At 41.7% G+C, this 25,447-nt stretch overlaps 1 protein-coding gene across 6 annotated transcripts in view; it reads right to left on the bottom strand.

Moving 5' to 3' along the window:
• LYRM4 (LYR motif containing 4) overlaps positions 1–25,447 on the bottom strand; it is a 169,066-nt gene that overhangs the window by 5,977 nt on the left and 137,642 nt on the right. Inside the window, exon 5 of one of the 6 annotated variants that reach the window (XR_006202474.1) lies at positions 24,305–24,415. The exons of 4 other annotated variants lie outside the window; for them this stretch is intronic. Coding sequence is in view for 1 of the 2 variants with exons in the window: in XM_042938018.1 (XP_042793952.1) it covers positions 5,767–5,814 (48 nt within the window). In the remaining variant the exon portion in view is untranslated. Of the gene's footprint in view, positions 1–5,725; positions 5,815–24,304; positions 24,416–25,447 lie in introns of all 6 variants that reach the window. One more of the 6 variants, XM_042938018.1, reaches the window with a different exon arrangement.

Here is a 25,447-nt window from a genome sequence, read left to right as displayed (position 1 = left end):
TTATATTAACTGTCTTCATGTTGTTGAGAGGATTAAATAAGAACAGTACCAGGCATGTAGTAAGGGCTTGTAAATGTCACTTACGTGCATGGCCTGTCTGCTGTCGAGAGGAATACCACAGGGTGTCAGATCCTGACCTCAAAGATGTTTTCTCAGAGCCTCCTCACCCTCTGGGTGTAAAAGTCTATGACTCTGTAGTTGTTAAACCCACCCACACTGTGGAGAGGGTGTCAGTGATGTCTGACACCACCTCCTGCTTTTGAACTTGAGCTTCTTGGGCTGGACTTGAGGACTCATTGGTTTTCCTCATCTCTGCTCTGGGGCACAGCTTCCTGACCAGTAGGACCATGATGCTTCCAGCTGGTCAGGGCAGTCTGGTGTGAGAAGGAGGTGCCCTGGGCACTGAAAAGTTTTGGGAGAGATGGTGACACCTGGCTCTGCTGGAGAAGCCAAGGGATGGGCTGTCCCTGCTCTCTTCCCTTTCTGAGGATGGTCAAACCACCCAGGCAGGGATGGTTCCCTGTACAACAGGGGGTCGGGAACAGGGACAAATCTTACCTCTGGCATTGTAGTGACTATACTATTACTACTATTATTATCATCATTTTTAAAATTATTAGTTTTTTAAATGTTTATTTATTTTTGAGACAGAGAGAGTTCTACTGAGTGTTGAGTGGGGAGGGGTCAGAGAGAGAGGGAGACACAGAATCCGAAACAGGCTCTAGGCTGCAAGCTGTCAGCACAGAGCCCGACACGGGGCTTGAACTCACGAACCATGAGATCATGACCTGAGCTGAAGTTGGATGCCCAACCGACTGAGCCACCCAGGCGCCCCTACTACACTATTAGTATTAATGATGATAATGCTATTACTACTAAAAAATAAAAATGATAATGATGATGAGATGTAACAGTCACAATTTAATGAGCATTTACTGTGTGCCATGCACTGTTCTAAGCATTCAATTAATTAAATCAATTAGGAATTCTTCCTATTTCACAACAACTTTATGAGGAAGATGCCATTATTATCATCAATTTACAGGCTTTTTATAGGCAAACGCCATCTTTGGTATTTAATTTCCACATTTGGAAGGAGTATAATTGCTTAGATGGGCACGTCCTTCCATTTCACATATAAAAAGCCAGAATATGATGAGAAAAGACAGTAACAACAGTTACAACAACAAAAATAACACATCTAGACATAACCTTAAAAATAAATGTGTAAGGCTTTAAGAAAGAAAACTATAAAACTTAAAAAATAGAAAATGAGTTTGAATAAAATAAGATATACCATGTTCATGGAAAGACTGAATCATATAATCTTTTGCCAAATTAATTAATGTGTAACATGATAATGAAAATCTCAATGGGGTTTTTTGAGATACAAGAGGAAATGACTTTAGTGTTTACTTGAATGAATACATGTCAAGAATAAGAAAGAACATGAGGAAGATATTAAAGCATTTCTGAGAAACAACTGAAACTGTTGGTACTAGCCCAAGGAGAGAGAAATGAACAGAGTAAGAGTTAGAAGCAGGTCCTATCAAATGGAAGTAGTTACTAAATAAAATCATACTCATGGGGTTTTGGGGCTTAGCTTGAAGAGGATGTGGTAACTAAATATTTCTTTTAAGTCCCTTATTGATCTTCATGTAAATGGTGTGTTCTCCTCCATAATGTATTTATGCTCATTTTATAAAAATGTTTTCCCAAGTTGTCAAATAATGCTGGCCCTTTGAGAAAATGCACTTAACTAACCTTGTGCCTTTGAGTGCCTCCTGACACACCCAGTCGAGAGGCATATTTTTAAGGTACTGAAATTTCCTAAGATAGTTGGAAGGTCCCCCCAAACCTCTGAGCCACCAATATAAATGAATCTTTGGTAGGAGAATTTCAGCTTCTGGTCTCCTGTCAGACCATACGTTCTGCTGACTGTTGCCTGCTTGCCCTGTGGAAGGCGGATAGGACATTTGCACCCCTCCTCTGACCTTTGATGATGTCAGACAGCTTTCCATGCTGCCTGAAACTTGTTCAGCAAATCTCTCTAGTGAGCATGGAGAGTAGCTGCCACAGCTTTGCCACAGTCAAGGCAACTGTGATAACAACCATTTTTCAAATATACCATTTTTATCATACTAGTTTCCTAATAACTTCTTAATGAAGCAAAGTGAAATAGGGATACATGAAATTATAATTTTTTCAGTTTTTTCTGTTTAGCAGTAAGAGGCATTATGAAATCCAAACTTACGAATATAGGTCACATGGTCTTCCTCTAAAAACAGCTCTTTATGCATATGCTTTTTCTTTCTAGAATTCAGCAGCCTAAGATGTTTTTCAAACTGGTTACGTGTAGTATCCTGATATTATTGCTTTTGAATTTGCTATCATTTTTATGAAATGGAAGAATGCCTGAAGAATTCAAACTAGATCTCTGTAAATTCAGTCCACAACTGAATGTACAACAGAGAAAGAAGATTAGTCCAAAAAATCCACAGATGGATCTTCTTGTGTTCCCTCTCTCTCCACCCATGCTCCATCTCCATTCAACTCTGTGAGCCTTGAATTTTAGATACTGGTTATTCCTAATGTGGAGGGTGGTGGTGAGGAACTGACCTTTTATCTTCTCTAATATTCCCAGCAGAGTGGTGAACAAAGTCATATCTCTTCTCTAAATTCCATGTCACAGTTAATGCGTTTCATCCTCGCTTCTGGGGACAAGAGACACCCCAGATGCAGGAGTGTGTCTGCTCATTAGCATGACCAGATGCCCGGCTTATGCGATTTTCCCAGCGTGATTATTAATAGAGCCTTCTTTCACTCTCAAGGGTCTCCATTTGTGATGATGAATTATATGGTCGTCCTATGTCTTATCTATTGTCAGAATTCTAGGCCATCCCATTGTTTTTCTGCATGTCTGATGTTCAGTTAAAAATTTTTTAAAAAGCCCACCAAGGGACAGCCTCTTTCTTTTGTATCCCAGGCCATCAGAATAAAAGAAATCAAACTATTGTAATGGGGCTCAGAAAACTCTGGTCTCAAAGAGCCTGAAGTCATGGGCAGCCAGCAGGGGTTCCCAACTCGACAAGCATGCTGTCCCCTCTGCAGGAGTGAGTCCTTTTTTTGAACAAATATACATGTAAGGCAGTGGTTGCTAACAAGACTGGGCCTCAGATCTACAGGGTTAGCTTTCAAGGATATACAGGGCTGGGTCCCACTCAAGGAGGTTCTCATTAGGGAGGTGGGGGAGGGTTTGTGTATGGCACTGTTCTCTTGCTTCTGATTGGCACCCCTGAGTGAAGAAGAAGCACACATATAAGAGGATTTATTATTAATATTTTTAAATTATCAGTTTTTTTCCCCCTAGTGGGTGAATACTTTTCCAAAAAAAACCCAAAAACCCCGGTTGATATTTACCCACCAGGTGCTCTTTGGGCATAGTCTTTCTAGAAGGTACAGCCATGGACTACAAGACCAGGTTGGGGCAGGGAGGGGTCTTTGTACTTCAGTATCATTCTAGAATGCCACACTTTTTTTTAAAAAATAATCTTTTAATGTTTATTTTTCAGAGAGAGAGAGACAGAGCGCAAGTGGGGGAGGGGCAGAGAGATAGGGAGACACAGAATCAGAAGCAGGCTCTAGGCTCTGAGCTGTCAGCACAGAGCCCAATGTGGGGCTCGAACCCACCAACCGCAAGATTGTGACCTGAGCTGAAGTGGGATGCTTAACCTACTGAGCCATCCAGGTGCCCCTGTTTTTTTTTTTTTTTAAATTTTTTAAAAAATGTTTATTTATTTTTGACAGAGAGAGAGAGAAAAAGTGCATGCGAGCGGGTAAGGGGCAGAGAGAGGGAGACACAGAATCTGAAGCAGGCTCTAGGCTCTGGGCTGTCAGCAGCAAATCTGATGCAGGGACCGAACTCATGAACAGTGAGATCATGACCCGAGCTGAAGTTGAACACTTAACCGACTGAGCCACCCAGGCACCCCTAGGATACCACACTGTTAATGAAGGCCAGCGAATCCTTCTACATCTGTTCTTTAGAGGTACTGGGTGTTTGAGGATGATTCCTACCTGCTAGTCTGAACCATTGCATGGGGTGAGCAGATGGTTACAAACAGGAGACAGGTCTATCATATCCAGATATTCGCCCACACCTGCCCCTGCAGCAGAGCTGACCATGTGGGGACACTGGATACAAACGCTCTGCTAGCCGCTGAGGAGTGTTCCAGAGGCGGCGGTGAAGCATTGCACATCTGTGAGATGAAAGCACCCACATGGCAAGCACACCATGTTGCACGTCAGCACCCTGGCAGCCAGTCACCAAGCCCTTCTTGGAACTGGGCAGAACTCAGGACCCAAACATCACGTCAGAGTGAAACCTGGCACTTCCCTGGGATGGTGACAGAGCCCAGGCAAACTGCCAGAGGTGCTGGTCTTCCTGCGTTGAGCTCAGCTGCACCTCAGCCCCCTGAACTCAGTGCTTCAGGTCACCAAAACCATAGCAGCAAGGCCAGTATCCCGGCACCACTTTAATTAGTGACAAGGTGATGCAAGTGACTAGGCTCACAATTCCTGGGACGGTGCTGGGACCAGCAAGTTCTTGACGGTGTGCTTATCACTTGTTTGAGGACTATCCTTGATGCTTTGTGGGGGTGATCAGGTGCTATTTTATCCCTTTGGGGACACCCTTTGTCAGGGGCAGCTTGATTCAATTCTGATTTTACATTTTCTTTAAGCAAATATAACTGAAAAGTGAAGGGTGGCCAAAAAAACAAAAAACAAAAAAAAAGAGAAAAAGACAAATACAGAGTTAGATGATTACCCACCACTTCGGACAATTATTTCTAGAGACTTGTGGATTGACTGTATTTCACTTGGTTTGGCTCTGTCTCGCTCATCGGATGGCTGACGGCATCATACTTGGTCAGCGGTACAGAGCAGGGTCACTCACACAACTTGGTTTGATTTTACAGGTTCTTCTCTTTGTGAGCTTCCAGGTTTGGGGGACAGCATTATTTGAGGCACCTGTCACTGTAAACAGATTCACAATTTCCAGGGCAATGAACACAGCAGATCCAAAGTCGAGGTCATAAAGAAAAGGCACTCAATGCTGAAGTTTCCAGAGTATGAGCCAGAAGGTGCACTTGTTCTTTTTTTAAAATTCAGGCTTGTGAAATGTGTTGATTTACCAGCTTCTTGTAAACACAGGGTAAGTCTGGGGCACCTGGGTGGCTCAGCTGGTTGAGTGTCCAACTTCAGCTCAGGTCGTGATATCACGGTTGGTAAGTTCTAGTGCCCACGTAGGACTTGCTGCTGTCAATGCAGAGCTGGCTTCAGATCTTCTGCCCTCTCTCTCTGCCCCTCCCCGACTTGTGCGTATGTGTGCTCTCTCTCTCTCAAAAATAAATAAAACTTAAAAACAAAACACAAAAAAAAACCAGGATAAGTTTGATGCCTTTTGGTGTTAAGAAGTCAGGAATGATCAAGTGTCCCCACTGAGACAATGTGCATTCCCTCCCCTGCTGTGCTCATACCTCTCACGGACCCAGGTTTGCCAGAACAGTTTCTCTGCAACAATGCCACCAGCAGCTTCTGATGGAATGCCATGGCAGTTGCCTTACCTCCACCTCATCAACTGAAGCCCGGCTCACACAAGAAATGGTGGGAGACAATAGATACAAACATGAAGTCAAAGTCCACACTTTTTTCTACAACTTGCCTTTTTTCAAGCTTGGCATCATTCCATGTCAGGACACAGATCTACTTCTTTCTTTCAAACAGCTGCTTTGCATTCCTTTGCGCCCATCCCTGTGGGGACGTGCCACATCAGATCCAGGGACATTAGAACACATGGTCAATAGCATCTTACTTTCCCAGGGCTTAGGGACCTTATGGGAATGATATTAAACCTTAAGCAACACTGGGGTCAGACATATATTGATACATTTGCTTAGCTGGCTCTCTTCTGTCTTTTCCCCATCCAGAAGTCAGGTTGAAAAGTGCACCATAACGGACATGAGAGAAAAACACCAGCGTGAACTAAACACCTCAGAGGCAGTGTTGGGTCCAGATGCTCTAAGAAGCTGTGCTTGCCTGGCCTCTAACCCAGCATTCACTCGCTTCCCCATCCACCCCAGCTTCTCCTGAAGCCCAATAGCTGTGCTCCTGGAAGGCCCCTGAAAGCTGGTTGAGGAAAGCTGGGGGTGGGAGGAACTGGGACAAAGGACATCAGCAGTGATGGGTAGTAAGGGATGGGCAGTCAGTGGATGGCACCTCTCTGCTTAATATGGCTCACGTCTACAGATCCTAATCCTGAACCCAGTTACCAGCTTCCACAGGACCCCCAAATTGGTAGGGTTCAGGAGACACGTATACGTCAGGACTCTTGGGCATTCTCAATAGTGTCTGGGGGAGGGGGACTGCTAGGAAACACAGAGTCTCTGTTGGCCAGGGGACAGGGCAAAGCTGATAGTCAGCCAGTATATACCAGACTGGTTAAAATGTTGAATGACTTCTGCACTGTTGGTAAATGACTGCTGCTCAGGGACTCTCCCTCCTCCATGATGTCTGGACCTCACACTTAGAGTCCTCCTTCCCTCCCTCCTCCTACCTCCAGGATGGAATGCTTGGACCTCACACTCAGGGTCCTTGTCTGGCTCGGTGCATTGCTGCCCTGCTCTGGCTTGGGCCAGCTTTCATTATGACAGGTCAAGGCCTATGCCATACTGGCGGTTAAACACTGAATATCACCTATAGGGTAGGGACTTTGGAGAGTAATTTGGACCATTACTGAAAAGGTATGCATAGTAAGCACAGGCCACTTCTGATCATAAGAATCACATTTTCTTGTTTCTTCTTAGCATTCTGCAAGGGAGGAGTGTATCTTCCTCCAGGAAGTTATTCTGGGTGAGGGAGAAAGGGAAGGCCAGAAGCTAGAGCCTGAAATGACATCATGAGACAGGAGGCTGGAGCTTCTCTTTTGGTGTCAGGCCAGTGTGGTGGCTCCTTGGTATTCCTCAGCACTCACAGGGTCAAGGAGAGGACAGGAGGGCTGTGTGTCTTACCAAGCCCACCTCCCCGATCTTTGGGGCTCTAGAAGGACACAGGGGATTTGTCCTCTGCTTACACAGCCTCTGTGCTGTTCCTGAAGCCCAGTTACTGACTGTACCTTCCAATGAAAAACCCAGGAAGCCAAGAATTGACACCAGAAGGGCTCTACCGAGCCTCAAACAGAAGCACCAATGCCAACATGAGCACATCTTTTCTTTGATCCTGTGGCTGTGCCCACTACTGCTCTCTACCATGTGGCTGACAGTCTAGATTTCTGAGGCTTGCCACAGATGGATGTGCCCTGGTGGAGGAAACAACCAGTCCCTAGATAACCTGTTGAGGGAATCAGCATCAAGAAATCCACTGCAGTTTGTCTCCCCGACAGGGGGAAAGAATCAGGCCTCTGAATCACAAGCTGCAGACACCCTGCCAGCATTCAGTGGTGGCCAGGACACGTGGCTGTCCTGCTCCAGAGCAGGGCAGGCTGCAGTGGCCAGATTTCCTGGGTTTCGGGGAGTCACAGCAAGACCACCCTCTGCCTGCCCCATCTCTGTGCCCTCCTGGCTTCCCTGAGAAAGAGACAACCCAGAGGAGCTCCCTGTAGCCTCCTTCTGCCTACCCAGAGCAAATGGCTGCAGTGGGAGGTTCTGCATGCAAATAGTGGTTTTTTTCCCTTTCACGATATGGACTTCCTTTAAATGTGCTCATTGTCCGGACTTCAAGCTGTATTACAAACCTGTAATCATCAAGACAGTATGGTACTGGCACAAGAACAGACACTCAGATCAATGGAACAGAATAGAGAACCCAGAAATGAACCCATAAACATATGGCCAACTAATCTTTGACAAAGCAGGAAAGAATATCTGAAGGAATAAAGACAGTCTCTTCAGCAAGTGGTGCCAGGAAAACTGGACAGCGACATGTGGAAAAATGAACCTGGACCACTTTCTTATACCATACACAAAAATAAACTCAAAATGGATGAAAGACCTAAAGGTAAGACAGGAAGCCATCAAAATCCTCGAGGAGAAAGCAGGCAAAAATCTCTTTGATCTTGCCCGCAGCAACTTCTTACTCAACATGCCTCTGGAGGAAAGGGAAACAAAAGCAAAAATGAACTACTGGGACCTCATCAAAATAAAAAGCTTCTGCACAGTGAAGGAAACAATCAGCAAAACTAAAAGGCAACTGACAGAATGGGAGAAGATATTTGCAAATGACATATCAGATAAACAGTGAGTATAGTGTATAGAGAACTTATCAAACTCAACACCCAAAAAACAAATAATCCAGTGAAGAAATGGGCAAAAGACATGAATAGACACTTCTCCAAAGAAGACATCTGGATGGCCAACCAACACATGAAAAAATGCTCAACATCACTCATCATGAGGGAAATACAAATCAAAACCACAATGAGATACCACCTCACACCTGTCAGAATGGCTAACATTAACAACTCAGGCAACAACAGATGTTGGTGAGGACGTGGAGAAAGAGGATCACTTTTGCACTGCTGGTGGGAATGCAAACTGGTGCAGCCACTCTGGAAAACAGTATGGAGGTTCCTCAAAAAATTAAAAATAGAACTACCCTACGATCCAGCAATTGCACTACTAGGTATTTATCCAAGGGTTACAGGTGTACTGCTTCGAAGGGGCATATGCACCCCCATGTTTATAGCAGCACTATCAACAACAGCCAAAGTATGGCAAGAGCCCAAATGTTCATCAATGGATGAATGGATAAAGAAGATGTGGTATATATATACAATGGAGTATTACTTGGCAGTCAAATAACAAAATCTTTCCATTCACAACTACATGGATGGAACTAGAGGGGGGTATTATGCTTAGTGAAATTAGAGAAAGACAAATATCATATGACTTCACTCATATGAGGCCTTTAAGAGACAAAACAGATGAACATAAGGGAAGGGAAACAAAAATAATATAAAAACAGGGAGGGGGACAAAAACATAAGAGACTCAAATATGGAGAACAAACAGAGGGTTACTGGAGGGGTTGTGGGAGGAGGATGGGCTAAATGGGTAAGAGGCATTAAGGAATCTACTCCTGAAATCACTATTGCATTATATGCTAACTTAGATGTAAATTAAAAAAAAATAAATTAAATAAAAACTTTTAAAAAATGTGCTCATTGTCAACTGCTAGGGGGAAAGTGCAGGGAAATTGATCTTCCTGCCCCAACTTTCTGCCACAGCTAATTTGAAAAAGGGCCCGTGACCATTTTCTTTTGTGAGGGCAACTGTGACCCAGTCTTTTCTTCATTTTCACTTTGCTTCAATGAAATCGTACTACGCCGTTTCGTGAAGACTGGGACAGCTTCAGAGGCGCCTGGGTGGCTCAGGCCAGTTGAGCTGACTCAGGTCATGATCTCATGGTTTCATGAGCTCGAGCCCCTCATTGGACTCCGTCCTGATGGTGTGGAGCCTGCTTGGGATTCTCAATCACTCTCTGTCCCTCCCCAACTTGCTCTCTCTCAAAATAAACTAAAAAAAAAAATATTGAAAAAAAAATGAGACAGCCTCAGATGCTGCATGTAATAATTATGGTGACAGCTAATATCTGTCTAGTACTTTACAGTTTGCAAGGTATCTGTACACTTCATTGGCTCGTCTGATCCTCATATATAGAGCAGATGTCATTGTCTCTGTTTTAAAGAGATCCAGGGTTGAAAGGGTAAACCTAATCTACTCAACATCACAGGGTTAATTCTTATTACTCTGAGTTTTACCAAAGCTCTACATTCTAATCCTTTAAATCTCAGTGTATTCCGTGAGTACAGTGTTTTTTTTTAACAGTATTAAATTAAAAAAAAAAAAATCAACCATAATCCCACCACCCCAAAATCACCTTTATTTTTATTTCTGCATACCCCTTTTGTCATGTTTATATGTGAAAAACTAAAAGTCACTGTTTCCACACTGTTACAGGAGTATACTCTTTGGAGTTACTACTCCAGAATCTGGACAGCAGACACTTGCCCCTGTGTTTCTACATTGTCTTCACAACTGTGCTTTGTGAACAGTGCATTTCAGCACATCTTGTGTCGGCCTCACTTCCAGTAGCTCAGCTGAAAACATGATCGATTCTAGGATAAAGGTCTTTAACTTCCCCCTACCTCCTTTTTAAAATTTTTGGAGAAACGACTTTTTTCCTAGAAAATATATTATTGCTTTTATGAGTCTTGGGTCTTTTGCCTCTTTTTTGTTCCTACTCTTTCCTCCCCCGACCTGCATCTGATTGGGCTAAAAATAAGACTTTAGAAACGTTCAGAAACATGTGTCCCTCATGGATGGGATCCCTGAGAGAATTCTCTCAGTTCAGGGAAATGGGGATGCACTTTAAATCACTACCATGACTGCCTGAAGACAGTTATTTAGTGAAGAATACACTTTCCCTGGAGGTTGGGATCCCTGTGCCTCAGTGCTCCTCCCTGTCTGCCCCCTCCCCCCGTCCCTGTCCTAGCCCAGCTCCCCCCAACAGAAGGACACGGCCTCCTGTGCTGGCAATGCTTCTCAAACTTGAGTGTGTGTGAGTTTACCAGAGGGCTCTTTGCCAGGCCCCCGAGATTATGAGTGAGCAGATCTGGGATGAGGCTCGGACCATGTTTGGAAAAGTGTTCTGTGGACTCAGGGCCTTCTGTTCTGTCGCAGCACCAGTTACGCTGCACTGCCTTTGTATTTTGTATAGTTTATGTGTTGTTTGTCTCTGATGCAGGGCTGTGTCTGTTTCATGTCCCCTGCACCCGGCACTGCTGTGTTACCTTCCTTCCCACCCCCCCAAGGGAGCTATATTCTCATAAGAGCCTGGAAGCTAGACCTGATCACATGAGGCCTGTGGGATACCTTCCGTGTCCCTGCTGATATGGTTGGCAGAGACACGGAAGAAGTAAGGCTGGGACCCTTGTCCCACTTCAGTCCACCCCATACAGCTGCTAAAATCATCTCTCTCTGATATGAAGGCTTGGTATGCAAACCTCTGTGGTTTCTTTACTCACTCCTGTTGAATCCTCACCCCCTGGCTCAGCTCTAGGACCTCTACCAACTCCTCTCCCTTCAGAGCAACTGAGAGTACCCAATCAGTTGCTTTTGTTGCCTGAACATGGAACCTTGGGTCTCTGCAGGTGGGGTCTGAGCCCACGAACCAGTCTGGGTGTCGGCGTCCTCATTAGCCATACCCAGTGCGTAGCAATCTCTATTGAATGAATGAATCCCAGAAGGAGGCGCCTGTCCAAGGTCTCAGGCAAGCCCTGCAGAAGAGAAGAAACTGGTACTAAGTGTGGTCACCAGCAAAAGCAAGTCTGGCAGAGGAAGCCTTCTTCCTTAGGCAGCCCCTCTTGGGAGCATGTGGTTTATGAATAAGATGTTTTAGTTGTATTCATCTCGACTAGAGAAACTTCACCATCTGAGGTAGTCAGTTGTTATTTTAGAAAGAGTATAACTTGAAGGCTTTGGTGACGGTCCAGTGATAAAAGCTGTGCTCCGGATTTTCATTTTAGCCTTGAGTCCCAAACGTGACCTGCTAGAAGTATCTTTTCCTTCGGATTGACTTCTGATTTGCGTTTTGGTTCAAGTACAGTGGATGATGCATTTCTGTCATCAAGATAAAAGGGATCCTGGGGCGCCTGGGTGGCTCAGTCAGTTAAGTGTCCGACTCCCGATTCCAGCTCAGGTCATGGTCTCAAGGTTCATGAGATCGAGCCCCACATCAGTCTCTGAGCTGACAGAGCAGAGCCTGCTTGGGATTCTCTCTCCCTATCTGCCCCTCCCCTGCTTGCATGCTTGTTCTTTCAAAATAAATAAACATGAAATAAAATAAAAGAGCTAACATTAAGAAAAAAGAGATGGAGGGACCCTGACACTGGATTCAACCCTGATGACATGGCCCAGCCAGTGGGACAAGCCTCTCTTTTTGAGTAGTTTGCATGAAGACCTCACCTTTCTTCTTTCCTTTCCACCCAGTGTCTTAGAGTGATGTGTCCCTGTCATTTAGCTTAGGCAATCTATTATAGAAAACTGGAGACTTTGTCACAAATTTGACCTTTTCAGATTTCCTTTATTTTTTGATAGAAATACCCCACACTCCTGTAACGAACAATGAAAGAAAACTGAGGGCTGTGAGAACACAAGGAAGAAAGTGATAAAAGCTGACTATGTCCTTAGCCATTTGGTAGTGAACTCGACATAGCTGGGCCACTAGCACTAACTCATTATAATGTTCAGGGTAAATGGAGACAAATCCTCTGAGACCACGGGGAGATTAGCAGTGTAGCTTCTATAAACGCTCAGCTATTTGAAGAATGTAAACAGGCAGATATGGCCAAGGGAAATGTATAAAAAATTAAAGCACAGTGCAGAATGATTTTGTGCAGCAATTCCACTCCTGGGCATATGTGTAAGAAAAATGAGAACGTATGTCTACATGAAAAGGTGTACAAGAATGTGTATAGCAGCAGTATTCACAATTGCAAAAAGATGGAGACAACCTATCAACCGATGAACAGATAAACAAAATGTCGTGTATCCAAACAATGGACGTGTGTAATGGGATATTATCTGCCCATAAAAAGGACTAAAGCATTGATACAAGCTGCAACATGGAGGACTCGTGAAAAGATGACACTAAACGAAAGTAGTCAGATACATAAAGCCACATATTCTATGATTCCATATATATGAAACGTCCAGAAGAGGGAACTCCATAGAGACAGAAAGTAGATTAGTGGTTGTCAAGGGCTGGGGGAGAGTGGGTGAACAGGAGAGAATGTAGAGTGACTCCCTGTGGGTATGGGGTTTCTTTTTGGGGTGCTGAAATGTTCTAAATGGGATCATGGTGATGGATGTTTATGTAACTCTTAATATACAAAAACCACTGAATTGTATAGATGAATTCAAATAGGTGAATCACGTGGTATATGAATCTCAATAAATATGTTAAGAGATGTTGAAAAAGACATTAAAGATTTTGTGTTTATAACCTCAATACTGTCTATAGTTGGCCGTGTGGCTATTTAGCACTTGAACTATGGCTACTCCAAACTGAGATGTTCTGTAAGTATGAAACACACACTGTGTTTCAAAGACTTAATAAGGAAAAAAGAACACAAAATATCTTATTAATATTTTTTTATTACATGGTGAAAGGACGATATTCTAGACACACCAAGTTAGAGAAAAATATATTATTAGAATTAATTTTGCCAGGTTATTTTTAGTTTTGTTAATGTGGCTACTAGAAAATTTAAAATTATACATGTGGCTTGAATTTATAGCTTGTATTACATTTCTATAGAATAGTGGTGGTCTATATCATCCTTTAAAAAAAGTTCTATTTATTTGTTTTTAGTGGGCTTAAAAATCATGGTAAAATATATATTATGCTGTGTTAAAATGTATCACTTTAACCTTTTTTATTTTGAATTTTTTAAAATGATTTTTTTTATGCTTATTTATTTATTATTGAGAGACAGAGAACACAAGCTGGGGAGAGGTAGAGAGAGAGAGAGAGGGAGACACAGAATCCAAAGCAGGCTCCAGGCTCTGAGCTGTCAGCACAGAGCCCGACATGGGGCTCAAACCCACAGACTGTGAGATCATGACCTGGACCAAAGTCAGACACTTAACTGACTAAGCCACCCAGGTGCCCCAAACCCTTTTCATTTTGAAATAAATATATATTCACAGGAAGTTGCAAAAAGAGGGGTGCCTGGGTGACTCAGCTGGTTAAATGTCAGACTCTTAATATCAGCTCAGGTCATGATTTCACAGTTTGTGAGATGGAGCCCCACGTGGAGCCCCACGTCTGACAGTGCAGAGCCTGTCTGGGATTGTCTCTCTCCGCCCCCCTCCCCAAGATAAATACGTAAACATTAAAAAGCAAAAGTAGTACAGAGAGGTGCTGTGTACTCTTCATTCTATTTTTCCCAAAGGTAGCATTTTGCTGAACTTCAGCGTAAAACTAAAACCAGGAAACTGACCGTGACACCTTCCATTTAAATTTTTTTGGTGTAAGACTAAATAACCCTTGGTGAGGTACACATGCAACAGGAAATGGTATCTTAAAGTTGCTGAGCATCCATAAAATACGCATTACTCCTATTGGAATAAAAAAAAAAAAGTGGAAATTTAAATTTAGGTTTCTTGCTGTCTGCACAGAAATATTTTATAGAACCTGTCGGTGTGAAGAGAGCCACAGTGATTACATTCATATTCTGGGAACGGGGTGCCGATTGCCATGCTTCCCCTGGTCCTGGTTGACAGTGGGGGTGGCCAACTGCACAGTCACTGAACTTGTTGCAAAATAAGGGCACCTTGTGGCCTTGTCGGTACAAGTTGCTTCTCAACTTCACCAATCACAAGGGGCTAAATTAAGCTGTTGGGCTTGATTGTGGCTGAGCACAGTTCCTTGGGGAAAGTCAAAGTTACCAAGCTGCCTGGCTGACTGACAGCAGATAAAAAGGAGTCACCCTTACCTTTTTCCCTTTTCAGGAAAAAAAATCATACCTGAAGATTTCAGAGGCCGCTTTTCACAAACTGACGGTCACAATAAATATATTTGGAGATTATGCCCCCTCCAATTTCTCCCAATTGTTCTGTGACTTTGTCTTATGGGCCCTCTGTTTTTTTGTTTTCCTCTCTCTAGCCACACTTGATGTTCTTACATAGCTTTGGATGTAAAATACTATGTGGGGGGATGACCAAGTTCATCCATCTTGGTTTTTTTTTTACTTACACGTCTGAGGGAGGCCTCATCTCTCCTGTGTGACAAGGTTTATTTTATTTTTTAATTTTTTTAAAGATTTAAAAATTCTTAATTTCTTTTTAACGTTTGATTTTAATTTTTTTAACGTTTATTTAGTTTGGGGGGAGACAGAGAGAGAGAGAGGGAGAGAGACACAGAGTGTGAGTGGGGGAGGGGCAGAGAGAGAAGGAGACACAGAATCTGAAGCAGGCTTCAGGCTCTGAGCTGTCAGCACAGAGCCTGATGTGGGGCTCGAACCCACAGACCCTGAGATCATGACCTGAACTGAAATCAAGGGTTGGACACTTAACCCACTGAGCCACCCAGGTGCCCCTCAAAGAATATATTTTAACAAAACTTAACCACAAAATATTTACAAATATTACTGTTTTATAAACATTTATCAAGGACTTGGCCAAAGAAAAAAATCTTTAAAAAAGCTTTCCATTTCTCAGGTGAAATTACTTTTCATTAGATTTTCAAATTAGCTGCCATAGAGTTGGTCACAGCTTTCTCTTATGGCATATCCTTAATATGTAATCATTAGAAGTGACAATATCCAAGAATATACAAGACCTGAAAAATACATGTGAAAGGGAAAAAAAAAAGATATAAATCATAATTGAAAGGCAATAATTGTATGTCTTGGCCTCATAACTTTATCCCTAACTTACACCTTTATTTCAAGTAATTATGGATCCCCAACTGATAGATCAGGATTTACCTAAATTGTAACCTGGTTTAACCCTAAGCAAGCTTCCACGATTGTATCCAACTCTTGTGACTTTCGGGACACTCCCACAGTAAAAACAGAAGGCATTTCTGCATCTTGTCCCCTAACCTTCCTGCCTCTCAGGGATTAAAGTTTGACCATCACTTGCTTTACCTACTTAGAAATACATATTTAGGAAAGTAACATTTACTGGGCAGATGCCAGGCTTACACGCTTTACTTAGTTTCTCACTTAATTTTTACAAATACCCTATACGATACATAATGCCCACATAAATCTTATAGATGAGTACACAGAATCAGAGAAATTCACTAACAAGTCTACATTTTCACAACTGGTAAATGAATTCTAGAGAGCTGCCATATTCCATTCCAGGTCTTCTAACTCAAAATCTATGACCTTCTTTTCTTTTTTTTTTTGAAATATTCACAACTAAGCTTTATTACTTTATTAGAGCTGAACGAGCAAATGAAAGGTCAAGGCATGGAAGGGAAGAAGTAGGGTTGGCTTCTGGGCTGACAAACCTAGAAAGGTTGCTGGTGAGGGGAATTTGGTCCCAAGCCAAATCTATGACCTTTTACAATACATGTCCTCGGAATGAGTGTCTTCTATTCTTTCCAATTAACATCTTAAATGGAAACCCCATGTTGTTCAAACAGAAGAGTCCTTTGGTCACTGAGGCCGGGCTACAAAAGGTTGAGAAAGATGGAGATTTCATTTCCCAGTTTAATTTGTAGTTTTCCTTCAGGGGCACATCTCAGCCACATCGTTTTCAGAAATGAGAGTTTAGGATGTTAACAGAGTAACGCCGAGCAAAGGAAATCACAAGCCATCCATCTCTTGGATCTCTTAAAGAACTTAGCTTTGTGAAGCTCCATGGGGAGCAACAAGCCATTTGCCTAGGGTTGTTGAGTTTATTCAGATTTTGCCAGAAAAGGAAGCTGGCTGAAGCAGAGGACAACTAGAACTCCCGGTCTACATTTAGCCTATTTGCAACTCTGCCAAAGCCGCAGAACAGGCAGCAGCTGTGGCCTGATAGAGCTCACGGGAAGCTGAGGAAATGGCATTTTCCTTTCCGAGGTAGGGAAGCAGGCACTGCTGAGATTCGATAGGACTGAGGGCAGCACGAGCCATCCCTGGATTAGAAGGGTGACAAGAGAAAGTTCACTTCCCTTCCTGAGGCATCAGCGGGGGTTATTTGGCCTCTTGCCCCTCGGTTTTCTCAAGAAGTGGCCAGGACAGCACCCGTTTTGGCAGGGTGTGTGCTGGGAGACCGAAGGGCCACCTTATGGGCCATGCTGAGGTTTCACGGCAGTTACAAATGCAGGGCCTTTTTCCCTCTTATTAAAAAAACAAGGTCGCAGGGTGCCTGGGTGGCTCACTCAGTTAAGCATCTGACTCTTGATTTCAGCTCAGGTCATCATCTCATGGTTTGTGAGTTCGAGCCCTGTGTTGGACTCTGCGCTGACAGTGTGGAGTCTGCTTGGGATTCTCTCTCTGCTCACCCCCTCCTCCAATCTGCCCCTCCCCTGCTCACGCTTTCTCTCAAAATAAATAAATAAACATTAAAAAACAAAAACAAGATTGAATTACTCTTTTGTATACCTGAAACTAATATAACATTGTATGTCAACTATGCTTCAATAGTAAAAGTTAAAATGAAAACCAAAACCCAACCAGGTCAATGCAAGATGATCTTTTTCTTCTCTGGTTTTCCAAAATTTATTTTCTAAAAAAAGAGACAACATTTTGCGTGACTCTAGGCAGCAATTTCTGACAGCATCTGCTGACTATAGGAGCCGAAAAGACATAGCTATTCCCAAGAACAAGTGAGCAGACTGGCACAAACTTAAATATATCACACCTCCACTACCACCTACGAAGAAAGCTTGAAATCCAGCTCCTATCAATGATTCCAAACCTTGGCTGTGCACTGGAATCCCTTGGAGAGCATCAGAATATTCTTTTTTTTTTTTTTTAAGTCGGTTTCCTGTCCAGTGTGCAGCCCAGTGCAAAGCCTGAACTCACGACCCTGAGATGAAGACCTGAGCTGAGATCAAGAGTCAGATGCTTTTGTTGGTGGGAATGCAAGCTGGTGCAGCCACTCTGGAAAACAGTATGGAGGTTCCTCAAAAAATTAAAAATAGAATTACCCTACGACCCAGCAATTGCACTACTAGGCATTTATTCACGGGATATAAGCGTGCTCTTTCAAAGGGACACATGCACCCCCATGTTTATAGCAGCACTATCAACAACAGCCAAAGTATGGCAAGAGCCCAAATTTCCATCGATGGATGAATGGATAAAGAAGACGTGGTATATATACACAATGGAGTATTACCCGGCAATCAAAAAGAATGAAATCTTGCCATTTGCAACCATGTGGATGGAACTGGAGGGTATTATGCTAAGCGGAATTAGTCAGAGAAAGACAAAAATCATATGACTTCACTCCTATGAGGCCTTTAAGAGACAAAACAGATGAACATAAGGGAAGGGAAACAAAAATAATAGAAAAACAGGGAGGGGGACAAAACAGAAGAGACTCATAAATATGGAGAACAAACTGAGGGTTACTGGAGGGGTTGTGGGAGGGGGGATGGGCTAAATGGGTAAGGGGCACTAAGGAATCTACTCCTGAAATCATTGTTGCACTATATGCTAATTTGGATGTAAATTTTAAAAAATTAAAAAAAAAAAAAAAAGAGTCTGATGCTTAACTGACTGAGCCATCCAGGCACCCCAAGCATTAGAATGTTCTGATGTTTGGGTCACACTTAAAGTGATTATAATTTACTCGGCCTGGGGTGTGGCTTACATATCAGAATATAAAAAAATTGTGGTCAAATACATAACATAAAACTCACAATTTAAGCCACTCTGAAGTATACATTAATGACATATACAGTGTTGTACAACGATGACCACTATCCTGCCCCAGAACTTTTTCATTGCCCCATACCCATTAAATAGCCACTCACCATTTCCCCTCCCTTCAGTCCCTGGCAACCGCTAACCTATTTGATGTCTCTATGGATTTCCCTATTCTGGATATTTCATATACATGGAACCATAAGATATATGGCCCTTGTGTCAGACTTCTTTCATTTAACATGTTTTCAACACTTATCCAGGTTGAAGCATGTATCAGTATTTCATTAATTTTCCATTAATGGAATGGATTCCACTGTATGGATATACCATATTTTGTCTATCCATTCTTCAGTTGAAGACAGCTGGGCTGTTTCCACCTTTTGGCTGTTGTGAATAATGGTGCTTTGAACATTTGTGTAACAGTTTTTGTTTGAACACCTGTTTCAATAATTTTGCTGGATCATATGGGAATTTTATGTTTAACTTATTTAGGAACTGCCAAACTATTTCCACACATGTTAGGATTTTTAAAAGCTCCCCAGGTGAGTCTAATATCTAGTCAAGGTTAAGAACCTAGTTGGTTAAGATCCAACTACCAATTTTTATATGAGATAAGTGACAAATCTAGACTTAAGAACCTGCTTCTTTAGCAAATGAATTACAAGGAAAACAAAGGTGAGGAAAACAAGGATATGGACAGAACCTATACATTAAAGGAAATTTAAGAGATATATCATCCGGGGGTGCCTGGGTGGCTCAGTTGGTTAAGCGTCTGCCTTCAGCTTGGGTCGTGTTCTTGCAGTTCGTGGGTTTGAGACCCGGATGGGGCTCTTTGCCAACAACCTAAAGCCTGCTTCAGATCCTCTGTCCCCTCTCTCTCTGCCCCTCTTGTGCTCTCTCTCTGTTTCTCAAAAATAAATAAACTTAAAAAAAAAAGATATATCATTCAGAGGTGGATATGGATCCTAATTCAAACACACAAGGGTTAAAAGATTATATATATGAGACTGTTCACCATTTAGATACTGTATATTTGATGATATTTAGGAATTGTTAGTTTGTTAGGTATGATAATAGTATTATGATTATGTTAAAAAACCTTTTTTGGATTTTTACTAAAATAGTTTCATATGAAATATAAATTTTCTCAAAATAATATGGGAGGGCCTGGGTGGGCATACAGATAAAATACCATTGGCCATGAGTATAAGATTATTAAAGGTGGGTGAACAGTACATGGAGCTCATTACACTATGTTGTATATTTTTTTATATGTTTGTATTTTTCCATAATAAAAATTTGAAAACAAATTTGTATAACCATTATAACCAAAATATTAAAAATAGAAGTACCAGATCATCCAGCAGTCCCAACTGGGTCTATATCCAAAGGAAATAAAATCATTATCCCAAAGAGAGATCTGTATGCCTATGTTCAATGCAGCATTATTTGACTAGGCAAGACATGGAAACAACCCAAGTGTCCATGAACAGGTAAAGGGATAAAGCGCACACACACAGACACACACACACACACACACACAGACACACACACACACACACAATGGAGTATAATTCAGCCATTAAAAGAAGAAAATTCTGCCATTTGCATTTGCAAAAACATGGATGAATCTGGATGACTTTATGCTAAGTGAAACAAACCAGACAAAGGAAGACAAATACTGCATGATCCCACTAAAAGAAGTCAAATTCACAGTAACAGAGAGAATGGTAGTAACCAAAGGCTGCAGGGGTGGAGAAAATGAGGGGTTGGGGGGGGGAAGATATTGCTCAAAGGGTACAAAATTTGAGTTATAAGATGTACACATTCTGGACACCTAATGTACAGTGTGGTGACAAATAGTTAATAAAATGTTCTGAAGAGAGTGATCTCAAGCATTCTCACGACACACACACACACACACACACACACACACACACACACACACACAAGGGTAACTATGTACGATGATGGATATTTTAATTCGTTTGACTGTGGTAATCATGTCCCAATTTATATGTATATCAAAAAATCATGGTATACACTTAATTGCATGCAATTTTAATTTGTCCATAAAAGCATAATAAAGCTGGGGGAGAGGGGCTAGTTAAGAAACAAACAGAAAGTCCCAACCATTGCAAACTAATATACAGGAAAGAAAGTAACCAAATGTCTATTTGTTTAAAAAAACCTCATCTTTACTTATTCTCCTCTCTAGGTAACTACAATACTTGGGACTGTGAATGGACTGCTTAGTCACCACAGGTATGGCTTTTAGGGTAATGGGATTAGCTCCCTAGGTGGGGTTTACTCTGGATGCCTTAGACCTGGTCTCCTTATAAGACAAGGATTGTCTTTTAAATTTTCCAGTTGAGGTGGCCTAGTCTGTTAAGCATCTGACTTCAGCTCAGGTCATGATCTCTGTGCTGACAGCATGGAGTGTGCTTGGGATTCTCTCTCATTCTCTCTCCTTCCCTCCCTCAAAAACAAAAACAAAAATACCATTAAAATTTCCAGTTGAATCTACTCAAAAAAGCTCTCCTGTTCTAGAATTTGAAACAAACCTGATACTGTACCGTTTTTCAATTGTGGCAAAATATACACAACATAAAATTTGCCGTTTTGACCACTGTACACGTTAGTGGCATTAAGTACATTCACAATGTTGTACGAACACGGCCATCATCTATCTTAACTTTTTCATCTCCCCAAACTGAAATTCTGTACCCATTAAACACGAACTCTCCATTCCCCCTTACCCTGGCAACCACCGTTCTACTTTCTGTAAGGGTTTCGCATAAATGGAATCATACGATATTTGTCCTTTTTTGCCTGGGTTACTTCACGGAGCATAATGTTCAAGGTTCATCCATGTTGTAGCCTCCGTCAGAATTTCTTTCCTTAATTTAATTTTTATTTAAATTCAAGTTAGTTAACATATGGTGTAATAATGGTTTCAGCAGAGCCCAGTGATTCATCACGTCCATATAACACCCAGTGCTCATCCCAACAAATGCCCTCTTTAATGCCCATCACACATTTGGCCCATCCCCCCACTCACCTCCCCGCCAACAACTCTCAGTTTGTTCTCTGTATTTAAGACTCTCATATGGTTTGCCTCCCTCTCTGGAATTTTCTTCCTTCCTAAGGTGGAAAAACATTCCACTCTATGCAAAGACCATTTCGTTTATCCGTTCATTTTTTAAAAATATATAATTTATTGTCAAGTTAGCTAACATATACAGTGTATAAAATGTACTCTTGGCTTTGGGAGTAGATTCCCGTGATTTATGACTTACATATAACACCCAGTGCTCATCCCCTCAATGCTCAACCCCATCAACTTTTAGTTTGTTCTCTGTATTTAAGAGTCTCTTATGGCTTGCCTCCCTCCTTCTCTGTCCCTATCCCTTCCCCCTATCCCTATAGGGATATCGGTCCTATCCCTTCCCCCACAGCCTTGTGTTAAGTTTCTCAAATTCCACATATGAGTGAAAACGTATATCTGTCTTTCTCTGACTTATTTCACTTAGCATAATACCCGCCAGTTCCATTCACGTTGTTGTAAATGGCAAGATTTCATTCTTTCTCATTGCCAAGTAGTATTCCCCTGTATACAGAAACCAGATCTTCTTTATCCATTCATCACTTGATGGACATTTGAGCTCTTTCCATAATTTGGTTATTGTTAACAGTGCTGCTATAAACCTCAGGGTGCATGTGCCCCTATGAATCAGCACTCCTGTATCCTTCAGATAAATTCCTAGTAGTGCTATTGCTGGGTTGTAGGGTAATTCTATTTTTAATTTTTAGAGGAACCTCCACAATGTTTTCCAGAGTGGCTGCACCAGTTTGCATTCCCATCAACAGGGTTAAGAGGGTTCCCATTTCTCCACATCCTTGAAAACATCTGTTGTCTCCTGAGTTGTTAATTTTAACCACTCTGACCGGTATGAGGTGGTATCTCAATGTGGGGTTTTGATTTGTATTTCCCTGATGATGAGTGATGTTGAGCATTTTTTCACGTGTCTATTGGCCTTCGTATCCACTCATTTGTTGATGGACATTTGGGTGAGTCCACTTTTTGGTGATTATGAATAATGCTGTGAACACTGCTGGACAAATAATCTGTTTGAATCCATGCTCTCAATTTTTTGGGCATATACCCAGAAGCGGAGTTGCAAGATCATGTGGTAATTCTATTCAATACTTTTAAAACCAAGTCATTGTTCTTCTAAATAATAACTTGTCCACAATTTCCTGCTGTCTATTAGAATGAATTGGGATGGGGCTGGAGAGGTGGGAAGGTAGGACAGATAATCACTGTTGAAGATCCTGGACTTTGTCCTAAAACAAACTTAAGTTTCCATCTTTGCTCTGCCAATCACTGGCTCTGAAACCTTGGTTATATTACTTAATCTTGGAGCCTCAGTTTCCTCACCTACAGAATAATACCAACCTTACATCATTAGTAGTTATACTGTTTTAGCACAATGCTCGGCACATAGCATTCAATGATCCCAGGTGTTGGCTATGCAAATGGCACTTACAACAAGGTGAGTCCCACAGGCTCTAGTCACAGCCCCTTCTGATGGCTTGCTAAAGTGTTCTGATGTAATGACACCTGTAAGAAGACTGGTCCCACTTTTTTTTCCTTCTTGTTGTATAGGTCTATGTATAGAAAGAACTGGTCTCTTCCTGGAACCTTTTCTTCTTAACAGTTTTATGGAGACATAATTCACATACTGTAGAAGATTTCAAAGTGTACCATTCAGTGGTTTTTAGTATATTGACAGTTGTACACCTATCAGCACGATCAATTTTCATTACCCACAGAAGAAACTATACCTGAGTTGTTACTCCTCAAACCTCCCATCTTCCCCAGCTTCTGGCAACTGCTTATCTCCTGTCTCTATCGATTTGCCTGTTCTGGCTATTTCATAAAAATGAAATCATGTAATATATGCCCTTTCATATATTGGTGTATATCAGTACTTCATTACTTTTTATGACTGAATATATTCCATTGTATGGATATACCATGTTTTGTTTATCCATTCATCAGCTGACGAGCACTGGGCTGTTTCCATTTTTTGGCTATTGTGAAGAGTGCTGCTGTGAACATTCTGGGTATAACCTTTTTGAGTGGACATATGTTCTCATTTCTCTGGGGTACCTGCCTGCGGGCGGATTGCTGGATCATAGTGTTTCTTTATACATACAATGTAGAACTGTTGCTTCCCGGATCTGTCAGGAGGGCACCAGACCAGCAGAAACCAAACTCTGGGGATGGCTCCACTCAGTGACAGCTTTGAAAAGCTGTTCAAGTTTGTACTTTGTAATCTTGATGTGCTGATATATTTTCTTTGCGTAATATTCCATTGTATAGATACACCACATCTTCTCTATCGATGAATAGTTAGATTGCTTCTGTATCTTGGCTATTTTAGATAATGCTGCAATAAATATAAGGGTGCATATATTTTTTCTAATTAGTGTTTTTTCCCCCCTTTGGGTAAATACCCAGTAGTGCAATTACCTGATCACATGGTAGTTCTATTTTTAATTCTTTTGAGGAACCTGTCTATTGTTTTCTGTAGTGGCTGTACTAATTTGCATTCCCACCAACACTGCACAAGGGTTTTTTTTCTCCACATCCTTCCCAATACCTGATATTTCTCGTCTCTTTGATACTAGCCATTCCCTCAAAACATAATTTTGAAGGAAGATACAGAACATTCCTCCTGCAGTTTTGCAAATTCTAACTTCTATTCTGCATCATCTTATATGAGAGGTTCTAATTCATATTAGTTGGATATTAGTCATGTCTTCTGTCCAATATCTGCCCTCTCTCAACCGTGTTACTCACACATTTGAGGTGGTGTTGCCTATGGTCAAAATCTACTGGGTACGGTAGTGGCTCCACAGGTTACAAAGAGGAAAAACAAGTTTGCTGTCTTCCAGGAGTTGAAAAAGGATTCTAAAAAAGATTAATAGTAGATAAGGGGCTCTGAGAAGGTATCACAAGAGTACATTTCATGAAGACAAAAGAAAAATGTCTGCTGAAATTTTATTTATAGAAAAAACGATGTTAAATACTTTCCCTCAGTTAGAGAATTTTGAATCAGTAGCCAGTAAGAATGAATGTTCTTTTTAAAAAAAGTTTATTTATTTTTGATGTTTATTTATTTTTAAATGTTTAATTTTTTGTGTCCGTGCACACACAAGTGGGGGAGGGGCAGAGAGACGGGGACAGAGGATCCCAAGCATACTCTGTGCTGACGGCAGAGACCCTGATGTGGGGCTCGAGCTCATGAACCATGAGCTCATAACCTGAGATGAAGTTGGGTACTTAACCGACTGAGCCACCCAAGTGCCCCAAGAATAAGTGTTCTTATGAGTGTTTTCCAGACTATGTCACAAAAAAGCTTATATATTTAGACGTTTGTATATTACACACATCCTAAACTCAAAACCCAGGAAAACAAGCAAGATGCAACAGAAAACAAACCTGGTGACAGATGTGACTTTGGACTGGGGTAAAATAAAAGGAAGTAAGAGAAAGGTAAGAACTAGAGTTAAGAGAAAGGAACAGTTTTTTGGGATTTTAAATAGAAGCAAGTGTTAGAGGTATTTAAGAAAAGTTGAGTGCTAAAAAGGAGATTAATCCTTCAGACACGGAAATGTTGCTCTCCATAATCATGCTAATAATCTAAATAAAGTCTGAAAGAAAGTCTTTTGGCAGTCAAAGAAGGACTCCAAAGTGGTTGCTATGGATAAAGCCTGAGAGAGTTTAATCCCAAAAGAAGAATATTAATGTTCTTTGAGTACCTACTAAGTTCCAGGCACTTACGCAGGGTGTTTTATGGAACTGAATGTCATCCTTGTTATTAAATTCCTAGGAAACAGGCATTAACATCTTTGTTGTAGGGACAGAAGACAGAGGCCTGGAAAGGGTGAGTAGCCTGTTCTATGAGACAAGAGTTGGGAACTAAAGAGCGAGAGTAAGCCA

The sequence above is a fragment of the Panthera leo genome, chromosome B2, assembly GCF_018350215.1.
Source record: "Panthera leo isolate Ple1 chromosome B2, P.leo_Ple1_pat1.1, whole genome shotgun sequence".
Classification (NCBI taxonomy): Eukaryota; Metazoa; Chordata; class Mammalia; order Carnivora; family Felidae; genus Panthera; species Panthera leo.
The sequence above is the reverse complement of the archived record's forward strand: the minus strand, read 5'-3'. Positions and strand labels throughout refer to the sequence as shown.